The sequence below is a fragment of the Lemur catta genome, chromosome 2, assembly GCF_020740605.2.
Source record: "Lemur catta isolate mLemCat1 chromosome 2, mLemCat1.pri, whole genome shotgun sequence".
Taxonomy (NCBI): Eukaryota; Metazoa; Chordata; class Mammalia; order Primates; family Lemuridae; genus Lemur; species Lemur catta.
This window is the reverse complement of record NC_059129.1, coordinates 138,600,970-138,613,061: the sequence shown is the minus strand read 5'-3', so window position 1 is coordinate 138,613,061 and position 12,092 is coordinate 138,600,970. Positions and strand designations below refer to the sequence as shown.

The window sequence follows — 12,092 nt, the reverse complement described above, 5'->3', positions numbered from 1 at the left end:
AGCAGAGTTAAGCACAAAGCCCAAATCATTGTTCATCCTACCCGTGAAAGAGAAAACAGGAAGCAGAGGAAGCGAGTGCCCAGGCTAACGATGCAGGAGAGCACAGACCCAATTACACAAAAATTTAATTTCTTCATCAAAGGTGCCTCTTCAGCTAGCAGAGAGCTACAGCACTGTAGGATACCAATAAGATATCCAAGGTTCTATAAGCCATCGAAAAGCAAAGCACATTCTTCCTTTGGCACATGGACAATTTATTTTCATGTTGGCATCTGTTAAAAATTCACAGAATAACTGCCTTGTTTCTTCAAGCCAGTTCAATAAAAGCTGCCTCGCCACATGTGTGAAATCTCGGTCACACGCCGCACACCTTAGCGGTGTCTCCAATGAGAAAGAGAGAGCCATTTCTTTTCACAAATAGGTGTCAGATTCCCATTTGGAGAGAAAAATAGATTTTAAAAAATATTCTTGTTACATTTTAATATCTTCAGTGTTTATTTGCCTGCCTGCTTCTCTTCACAACATGAATTGCTTTGAGGAAGACAGAAACTAATGACCCATTCAAGGCTTTAGCCCAGGCCCCCCGTGTTCCACCAGCTGTGCTATTAGGTTAACTGGCAGAATGGCTCCCTCTTCTTTCCCTGCTACTACAGCAGCCTAAACATGGAGGCGCACACAATAACATCTAAGCTGTCCCCATCCACCCCCACAAAACTCTCTCAGCTACTGACATCATCTATCACTGGGTATGTGAGACTAGGGAGGGATCAGCTGATACCCAGATGGTAGATGGGGACAGAAGAGCCAGTATTTCCTTATACAAACCTTTTAAGTTTAAGCTATAAAAGTCAGCTTCGGTGCTGAGGGCAAAGACAGTGCATGTATGTGACTACACGCTGGAAGAAGCAGAGAAACTACTTTCCAAGGCTTTTAACCCAGGTCCCACCTGATGTGTCTGTACCCGATACTTATGATTACTATTTTCATAGCACTTTGCAATTTTTAACTTCAGATATAAAATCTCATTTGATTGTGCAATAAATCTATGGGACACTAATCCTCATTTTACATACGACGATGCAGAGAATTAATGAATTGTCCAATGTCACAAAACTAGTTGGTGGTAAAACTTGCACGTAAACCCAGATCTTCTGATTTCAAAGTCCCTGAAGATGAGAAACAGTAGGTAAAATATGGGACGCTGGAGTTTTGAAACTGATAAGGCCATGGTCCTTACACTCACAGAGCTCTGTCCCAGAGACAGTTCAACTGTTAACTGCAACCCCAGCTGTTAATGGGCCCTGAATACTGTACACTGCTGGGCTGCATTCAGATGCCACTTAACCTATAGGGGGCAGCACTGTGACAGGTTATGCTTCATTCATTTGTTCATCCAGCAAACACTGACTTCACCAGGCGCCAGGCTGAGGACCTAAAGGATTGGTAAAAGACAGGCAAGAAGACCCCAGTGGGGTGCAGCTGACGTATGTGGGTGGCAAAAGTGTTCCAGTTGGAGAGAAAAGTTTGAAATTTATGTAAAGATCCCAAAGGATATTCAGTGTGGCAGGAGACTGTGAGATAGAGGAGTGATGCAAGCGAGAGCAGAGGGGGTGGGAGCTGGGGCGGGGGCAGGGTAAGGAGGGGCCTCATAACCAGGCAGATCCGTGCAGCCTTCACCAGAAGGCAAGGGCAAGCCACTGAAGGCAGCTGGGAGGGGAATGATGCAACCTAACCAGCCTGGGAAGACCACTCCAGTGCGGCATGGAAAATGGACTGGAAGGGCTCAGGGCTGAGGACAAGAACAGCTGGGAGGTTGCTGAAGTTACCTAGGTGGCCTGGACTCAGGTAGTGACAGGTGGTACCAAGAAAGGGGGATGTATGGAAACTATCTCGGGGAAGAGTTGGAAGAACATGGTGACTAATTAGTTTGGGGCAGATGAGGGGAAAAAAAGGCACCAAGGATGGCTTATAGCTTTCTGGCTTGGGAAAAAGGACAGACACTGCTGTTTCACCAAGGTAGGGAACTCAAAAAGAAAAGAAGAAAAACATGCTGTTACAAATCAGTGTGTGCAATACACAATGTGAAATTTACCTAAGATCCAGATGTTCTCAAATACTTTCACTGAAGAATAATGAGCCAATTATAAATGAGTGTTAATTATTAAAAGCATGCTTTAACTGGCAATTCAAAAAAAATACTGTATATAACAAGAGTAACAAAACTATGCTTCTTTTAAAATATTCTGAAAGTTAGACTGATGATTCCTTAATGAATATAAATGGACTCTTACTGTGTGTGATAATTGTTTTCCCAGCTTTTTGATGACCATATTTCTGGACAGTAGACTTAAAAGAAACTTAATGTTAAACCTAAGTCCAATACGATTATTTCCTTCACTACTGACTAGCTTCCCCAGAGGCAGAGTTCTGAGGCTGAAGAAATTAGAAACAGCTTTCTAGAGTGAAGTCCAGAAATTCTATTTTGTATAAAGCTTCCCATTTGAGTTTATTTTCATCTTTCACAAATCATAAAAAAGGGATCCTCAATTAGGAGCAGAGTCTAAATTAACTGCATCTGAGGGTGGGGTGGACTGTCTTCAAGGCCTTGCCACACTGATCTACGGTACTCGCACAGCATCTGTTAGGAAGTGACAGACTTTCTCTTTGGAACTAAGAAAGGTAGATTAGGAGAACCTTTTCTGACAACCAGTCTATTCTATGAAACATCTCAGCATCTGCAGATTTACTGTTAAACTCACACTTAAAACTGAGGATCCAATAGGAAGAGAAACAAAATGGTTTCTGTAGTTTGCAAGGACAGAAAAAACTCCTTAGCAAAACCCACTTCCACTTCCTTAGCAATTACCTTGGGGGTCTCCTTTATTTTAATATCGACTTATTAATCTGTTCTTAACAGTTCAGGAGTTAGGTCAATTAAGGTATTCAAAAGTAATTTTTAAATTTCAAAACTAACTTTTGAAACCAGCTGTTAGCATTAAAAATTTTTAAATTTTACTTATTTCTAACTGAATGTTCCTGGTCATAAAGAGCATGGCTGGGGTGGAGGAAGGGCTCCTGGACAATTCATTTGCTGCCAGGCTCCGCTGCAAGGGCTCCAGCTTGCAGCTGGATGTCACCACCGCACAGTCGTGCAGTCATAGAAATATGTCTGGGAAGAATGGGGGCAGAAGCACTAGCTTTAACCTCTGCAAGATCAAAATACTCAATTAAGAGAGAAATATGCTATGCTACAGCAAATGACCTAAAATTGTAAACTTTCTTAATTTAAGAACAAGAAATATTTTATTCTTTGGTTGTTCTGTGCTTTGAAAAGACTTGAAATCCTTAAATAGATGTGAAAGCTGATGATTTTCAGTTGTCCAGCTCAGTGCTGAGCACCTGTGACACACCAGATTCTGTTGTAGACACAGGGATGCAACGAGGGGGATAGACAGTGAGGACCAGTGTTGGCCCACGGGAAGCTCAGTCTGACTCCCAGGAAGGGAGGTCTGAATTTATTCTAGGAGGTCTCATTTCCCCCATGGCATTAAAAAATAAGAGAAAGATATGCCCTGAGCAAAAAGATTTGCTCTAAGTGAATAGCATGTGACTAGAAATTTGATGAGGAATTCTATCTAGACTTTGAAAAGAAGCTAAAACACACCATTAATTAGTGGGAATAAAATTATACCAAGGCAGTTAACTTGGGGTTAGTAACAAAAAAACCTAGAATAATGAAGACATATTTGATAAGGAAATATTCAATAATGAAGACTATTCAGTCAGTCTAAATATGTAAGTTTGAAACCTCAGATTTTTAAAGTATAGAAATTCTGATTCACCTTTTTGTGGGAGCACATAAAAAGAACATCTAAATGCCTGATCACACCCCATCTGCTACATACTTTTGCTGGGTAACAGCTCTATTTATATTTATAAAAATGCACTTAATGATAAATATCACTCTGTGAAGATCAGATTCCAGAGATGAGATTTTTGTGATTCTGTTGACAAACAGCTGTCAAGAATCCTGCGTTTGGTTGGACAAAATACCCCAGGACTTATAAAAATGCAAAATGTTGTTATCTATTTTCTCCTTGTCCTGCAAGTATAGAGGAAATACACGACCTCTCTAGCTCATCACTTGGTACCATTGATACAGGAAAGCCAGCCCTCAATTAGGTATAGTAGCCCACACACTGTGACTGCAAATCCTCTTTTTAGACTGTGGAGAGGAAGAAAAGGTTCTCGTGTAGGTTGGAAGGTGGATAGAAATGAAGGTTGGGGGGTTGCTATTCAGTAATTCTGGGAGATTTCACCCAGGATGCCTTCTGTACAGATCTCACGGTCACAGAATGGTGCCAAAGAACCGCCTCCAGCAACAGAATACATTTGCTAGCACATCATAGTCCTGCAGCAGTATCAATTCTGTTCACAGTCCATGTCCGAGAGGGAAAGTTCTTAGGGGTTCTGTTTCAGCATATCTCAAGGACTAATTAAATCCTCATTACTACCTTCTAATTATTCAAATGCTATGAGATTACACTAAGGGAGTCCCTGTTGGCTCACCAGATGAAAAGGGTTAAACAACCTATGTTGATTTTGAGAATCCAGATCTAGTTCAGACCTTCAGAAAACCACCAGCATTAACATGAATATTTAACTAGACACCACTGTGAAAATTAAAAGGGAATTCAATTAAAAGGTTTTGGAAAAATTAATTCTGACCTCTCTACACTTGTCCAAATAAATAAGCCTTCCTTCAATGTTTTCAACTAATTGCTAATCCAATAAACTAAAGGGCATTTGCTAGTTTCATTAAGCATAATGGACTGTAGGGGTTAAAAATGCGATCATTTTTATGTTAATAATTATTACACTTATTTATCTACTCAGATGACTATTCCATATTCCCTCCTAGCCCTCTTGAAAAAAAGAGCAATGTATTAATAAGGCATTTCCTTTTGCTCTTTTTGAATTTTAAGATATATAAAACTACTCTAAATTTGTTAGCTACAATTTTCTTATATAATTTATTTCAGTATTATAGGGTCATCTTAACTGTTCCTCCAATGCCTTAGGTAGCCTAATGTACACTACTTGATTTTTTTGGTGAGGTAATTTAACAGCAAATCTGTTTGTTTTTAGATGAGGTATATAGAGAGATTTGGTTTAATGTAAAAACCAATGGCAAATATGTTACTACAAAATACGAGACTGAAGTTTTGACCTTTTTTCTTTTAAATTTATGTCTGTAATGAAGAAGTTAAGACCACAGAATTTGAACTAATTTTCTTTATTCAGTTAGAAAGACTTTCAGCAGCATAGTACTAAATCAAGTTTTATATTGGAAAACAGATGAAAATGTAGAGGAGGCAATCCAACATAAGAGAATAAAAAGTCCAATAAATATCTAAAGTGTTTTCCTTTCTTTTTATAACCTACGATACCATATCCACATTTACTTGCACAAATACTTTTTACAGATAGAAAATGTAAAGCTGTAGAAACTCAGTTATTTTCATCTATGTACAATGTGAGGAAATGGATTTGTGACTGATGTCCTTTGACAAAACTCAATACTACAGATGAAAAGGGCATTGAACCCAGGGACTGCAGGGACAAGGAGATGCTCAGGGTATCTGACTCCAGATACCCTGAGGGTGGTTCAGGCCCTAGGACAGCCCGAGGTCTGGAAAATGCTCTTAAACACAGCATATGGTTTATCACGTATGCTCCTCCTGAAGGGGGACACGCAGACTGAGGAGAAAGAATGATGGCAGAGCAAGAGTTCAGCTTCCTGACCCTGGAGGGACTTGGGCTCCAGGGCAGCGTTGTCAGCACCACTGTGCCCATGAAGACTTCATGGGAGGACTGAAAAAACAGCAAAGAGAAGTAGGTTGTGCCATCTTGTCTCTGCGCAAGTGTGTTTCTAGAGTCTTTGCCATTAAAGAAAATGTTATCCCCTGTGAACACATTAAAGAAAATGTGTATACTACAGAACCTTACTGTCTTATCTTAATCTTTTTTATTCAAACAAAAGTACTGTTCAACTTGGTTATTCCAGCATTCAGCAGTAGAGAAGTAATGTTCTTACCTTGTCTATCAAGGTCTGTGGTTTCTGAGAAATACATTATTTAAAAAAAGATACTAACTCATCAATGTATTTTTTTCCTTTTCCTTTCAGCACTTTACTAAATAAGAGAGACATACATCAATTGTAAGAGTATCAATGAAGTTAAATTACTTCTCAAAATGTGGGAATTAACTTTGGGTAATTTTCTAACAAGAGTTTTCTTAGATCTACTTTACACTGGTTACACTGTTGGTACATACCAAATGATGGTAAAACAAACAAACAAATGTTTTTATTATTGTGCTGAAGCATTAAAGCGGCGTCATTTGCTATTTAAACACCTGATCAAATGTTGTTTGTTTGGTCAAATGTTACTAGAAGCTAATATTTCTTCCTAAATTTTAACAAACAATAAAGCCATTTTCTTTTGATCCTTAGAGGAAATTTAACTCATGTATGGAAAAGCATCACCTAACATACAAGTCATTTTAAAATAAGAAGTTTTCCTTTCCAGGGGGTTGCCTAACCAACAAAAAGCACAAAAGGGAATGCACAAACCAACGTCTCTAGCACAGTCTTTCAGAGAAGCTTTAGAGAATACATTCATAAAAACCAATTCAGATTTAGCAACTTATAAAATTTGTATTTACTGTTTGAAGGAAATGGTCATTATAACCACCCAGATCGTTATACATCCAGAATCAGTTACCAGAACTACACTACATATAACAAGGGCAACCAGAAGAAAAAACATAACAAACATATTGACATGGTAGTTTCCATACAGTGACACCTGTGGAAAAACCTAGATTTTGCCCTGAAAGTCTATTAGTTTAAGTTAAAAGTTTAATTTAGCTAAGTGTCCTCACCATCTTCCTGCCCTTCACATTTGATTTTCTATATTTCCGAATTTCTTAAACGTTTATCAAGTGGAAGTGGGTAGGGGAGATATTGTTAGAAGATTTGAGGGGGTTTCTCTTTTTTTTCTTCCTAGTAATAAAGGTTAAAACTGTAGGACTTCCAAATAAGGGACCTCTTACCTTTTAACACTTGCAAAACAAGAATTGGACCAGTGGGAGTGATGTTACAGGGTTACGGTGAGGATTAAATGAAATAACAAATACCTTCATCTTAGCTCTGGGCCTGCCCCAAGTAGGCACCCAGTGCAAGACAATTTCCATTTTGACCCAGCAATACAACACAAGTGCAACCACGGCCAACAAAAAGGACTTCAGTGAGAATTCCTGCCTGTTTGGTGCCAGTACCCTCTTTGTGGGCTTCTATAATGTCTTCAAAATGACGAGAGCCAAAGAGGAGTTAACACAGAACAAGCAATAGGAGATGAAAGGACAATTTACAGCAGGTCACAGTGGAGAGTTCAGAAACACAAATGTATACATTCACACAATTATTAAAACATATTATCCTACCATTATAAGGCACTGGTTCTCAAAGTGTGGTCCTAGGCCATTAGCATAAGCAATACTTAGGAACTCCTAAGTGTCCCACCCCAAATCTTCTAAATCAGAAATCTGGGGGCCCAACAACCCTCCAGGTGGTTCTCATATAGCCTGAAGTTTGAAAACCATTATTAAAACATAGTATATGATCTCAATAAGGGAATCAAAGTATTAACTATACCTCAAACTATAATTAATAAGTTAAATACATAAAGGTATTAGAAAAGAAAAAATTCACTTTTTATCTACAAGCTGTATCAATAGGACTCATCCACTGTTTTACTGGCATTGCTTTCTGAATAATGTCCCGCTGAGTTTTTAACACGTAAAGTAACTTAAACCTCATAATTCTAACTAGAAGCAAATCCTCATCTCTACAACTTATACAGAAATCGTTATAAACATTAGGGATCAGGAACTCTGTAAATATCAGCTTCCAGGCTGCCGACTTCTGGTGTCTGGGCCGTGAGAGACGAGGCGAGAGAAGCAGAGTGACACCTCCTGTGGTGTGGGGTACAGTAGGTGAACCCTGACCCACAGCAAGGGGAAGGGGCTGCCACAGCACCGGGTGGGCAAGAGGCGGGCTCGTCAACTCGCAATATGCCAGTCTGGGTTAAAATCACCGCCACCACAACCACCAAGAGCAGCTTTACTATTTGAGGGGAGAAAGAGGACAGAGAACAACTGAAGGCCTAAAGTCTCTGCTGGGGCAACAGCACGTGTACTGCAGGGACAGCATGCAGGATGGACGGAAGGTCAGAGTTGGCAGATGTGGGAAAAGTTCTGTTAAGAGGCTTCAGGAAAAGTCCACGTTCTACTTTCTGGCTCTGGCATTAGTGAGCTCCTGAGAATGAGAATGTCACACATAACTTCTGTGGGTCTTGGTTTCTGGAGGTGACTGGACTGTATAGTCATTCAGGTCTGTTCTGGTTCTATGATTTTACAATTTTATAATACAAGATCTTGCTCTGGGTTTAAAATCTTACCACTAAATATCGTGGAACAAGCAGTTGGTCAAAACAGCTAAACACATACACACATATACACACACTTATCCCCCAAACATAAACTCTTAACATTTTATTTCATTAGCACTAATATCCAAATAGAATCTTTCATAGTCTTACACAGATCAGATATCAGACTATAGCCTTATATAAACTAGGCTTCGTGGTGCTACGTGGACATTTATATTCTTTGGGCCTTGAATTGCACTTTGGTAAAACTTCACCCAATCTGCAAAAAAGCATTCTCCCTCCTCCCCAAGTTTGTTGTTAGGGTTCTTGTTTATTTCTTTCATCTGATAAGGAAACACAATGTCCTTTTAAAAACAATTATTTGAAAGGAGATGCACAGGTAAGCAAACTCACAGACGATTGTACACTCAAGCACAGCAGTTGAGACATGAATTGGAGACTGACCTCTCTCCTGTGGCATTGGTGACTGGCTCAAGGCAGGATGGGAGCTGGACTCTGACTGGCTCCCAGGTGGCTGAGGTGGCATCTGACTGCCTGTAAAACACAGAAGGGAGAGTGGGGAGGGGGGAACCCTTTGCATTAATACTGCAATCATGCAAAATCAAGACACAGCTACATTTAATTTTTATGTTCACAAAAGGTATGGTCTCATATAGAAAAAGCCATAGCTCAAAGAGTGTAATATTTCATCTTTTTTTTCTGTAAAACAAAGAGGAAACATGAATAAACACATTTAGCAAAAGACCTGCTGACAAGTTCAGTTCCCAAACTCAAAGATGAATCAACATGTAGCTGAAATCTCTTGTCAGCTTCTTCTTCTACCCATTTAGCAAAGTCCGAGATTGTTAAGCCATACTCATCCTTCTGAATCTAAACTAGTTTCCAGGTGGGCAGGAATACAGAGTGGCCGACAATTACTCAACAGCAATAGATTTCTTAAAAAAATCTTCCCAATTAGTCAATTAGAAATTTCGCATAAACTTAGAAGACCTCCATTAAGAAACATAAAATATACTACTATAAACTGTAGTGTATATGATCACTAAAGAGAATATTATTTTGTATCTCTTTTGATCTTTATTGCAAGTATAGCAATAGTCATCTATTTAATTTCCACTTATTTAATGTTTGTTCAGTTTGTCTTTGAGGTATATTAGCTCCTTGAGACAGGAATCAAGTCTTTTACTCCTTCAATCCCTTCCTTAGTATAACAAATATTTAATAAATCATAATCTGAGATATAATTTAAATGAAAAGACACAACTTTATTGGTAAAATATAATGAGTCATGTGAAGGCAGGAGACAGGATTTTGAAATTTAAAAATTACTGGAGGTGGTTGACAATCTCAACTCACTTTCTGGCTCAGAGCTTTAGACGCATTTCTAAGAGTAAAAATATAATGGAATTAAAAGGGCAGTTGAATATGGCACAATTCTCAAGGCACTAGCTCTCATGACATGAGGACCACACTGTTTTATCTTCTATCCTCCCCCTTTCCTTCAATAAACTGGAAAGACAAACACACACACACACACACACACACACACACACACACACACACACACACACACACGAAGAGAACTGCTGGGTCCTTTGGTTTGGTAGTCATGTGATCATGTTAGATCAAGCTAACTGCTTTGCCCCACAGGCAGGGCCTACTCTCCCATAGTTATGTATATTGCCAAAAAGAATCACAACCTAGCTGGACTAGTGGTGTGTGCCTATAATCTTAGTACTTTGGGAGGCCAAGGCAGGAGGATCGTTTGAGCCCAGGAGTTTGAGGTTACAGTGAGCTATGATCACACCACTGCACTCCAGTCTGAGCAACAGAGCAAGACCCTGCCTCAAGTAAAAAAAAAAAAAAAAAAAAAAAAAAAAAAGCAAAAAAACCCCCACACAATTGAGTAGAGAAAGAAATTACGTCCTGAATCACCACCACTTCATCCGTATGAAGGTCATGACACACACAACGCAAAGCCTGGTGTTTACGATGTAAGACTACTCTCTCGTGTTTCTCTAGGATGGGGTCTGTGTGCCACAGGGAAGGGCAGACCAGGGAGGCACGGTCTGGGAGTCTCCCAGCACTGTCACTCCCTAATAACTCTAACAACGGGTGTATCTGCGACAGCCAGAGAGGCAGGAGTATGATTATCAGTTTAGACAATAGGTATAAATAGTTCTTAAAATAGTACTAACAAATAAATCTCAAATTGTTTTCAGGAGTTTAAGCTTCTTTTACAGAAGAATGTAAAACTTACCTATGTATTTCCAAGTGTTCCTGAGTGTTCAACTGCCACTCTCATTTTCAGATAAAGTGAGAAGCAAACACACGGATTTATAGACACTAAGAAATATGTGCTGTGAAACCACTGGGAGCTGCTTTTACACGAGAGCCATAACCAGTGGGATAAAAGACCTGGGCAAACAGCACAGACTTTGTTTAACCATCCATGTAGTTTTTAGACATTTGTAGTAAATTAATATTAATACCAAATACTTAAATGTAAAGTAAAAAACACTTAATATTCTGGACCAAAATAATTTTGAGGGTAAATACTGATCACCAACTTGGCTACAGATCTACAAAAGTTGCTGTGTGTTCACTGCAGGGTCATGTGCTTCCTATGAAATACCCTCAGGCCTCCAATCTACAGTCCATTTAGAAATTTAAAGCACTCTGCAGCCAAATACAGACTTTTAAAAATGTCACTGGGGAATCAGCCGCAGTAGGGACAGTAAGTGCTTACATTATAATGATCACTTCTGTATGACAGACTGGATTCATAGACTCATGACAGTAAAAACAAACAGTAATTTTATGTTAACACAGGGCACCATGGCTTAGACTGTACATGCCTGAGGCACTGCTCTTATATACAATATTTCAAGTAAAAATAAAAAAGGCTGTAAGAAACCCATCCCACGATTCATAAAATACTGCCACAGCCCAGCAGCACGACTGGCTGTCTGCTGCAATTCTAAGACAGATGTCCATTTAAAGCAATGAGAAAACCCATATATTAAATTTATCCTGTTAAAGAAACAAACAAGAGCTCTTCCATGATAAAGACAGATTTGGCCAAATCATTTTAAATTCCTCATTTTTCTTTTATCCTCTATCTTTCTATCTATAGTTTCATAACTACTAAGGCATAGTTACTATGATTTAGTAACTATGGTAACTACGGTTACTAAGAAATAACTTCATCCGCCATAAGCACAGGCATAAGCACAGTCACAGCAGATGACTCAGAAACACGCATCTGAGCAACGCAGCACAGAATACTCGTTAGTGTCCACCGTCCGTGCAAAGAAGGAAATTCAGAGCCCTTTGAACCAACCGAGTTACGTAAAATACCTTCAAAACCATAGACTACATGACATATGTTAGTCACAAGTAAAACCTTTCAAATAAAGTTTGGTAATAATATTTAAAAAGAATAATTGCCACGCACAGTGAACAAACCAACTTTATGAGAGCACTTTAACAGTAAAAGTTTTTAAAGAAGGCCTTCCCTTGTCTGTCTTTAATGATGTAAGCACAATAGAAAAAATACAGCTGGAAAAAACTGTACTG

The 12,092-nt window shown here is 39.1% G+C and overlaps 1 protein-coding gene across 4 annotated transcripts in view; it reads right to left on the bottom strand.

Moving 5' to 3' along the window:
* The window catches only part of ARID1B (AT-rich interaction domain 1B), a 397,799-nt gene that overhangs the window by 81,495 nt on the left and 304,212 nt on the right, over positions 1–12,092 (bottom strand). For all 4 annotated transcript variants that reach the window (XM_045544625.1, XM_045544627.1, XM_045544626.1 and 1 more), the window contains one exon: positions 8,958–9,047. In XM_045544625.1, coding sequence (XP_045400581.1) covers positions 8,958–9,047 — 90 coding nt within the window. The remainder of the gene's footprint in view (positions 1–8,957; positions 9,048–12,092) is intronic.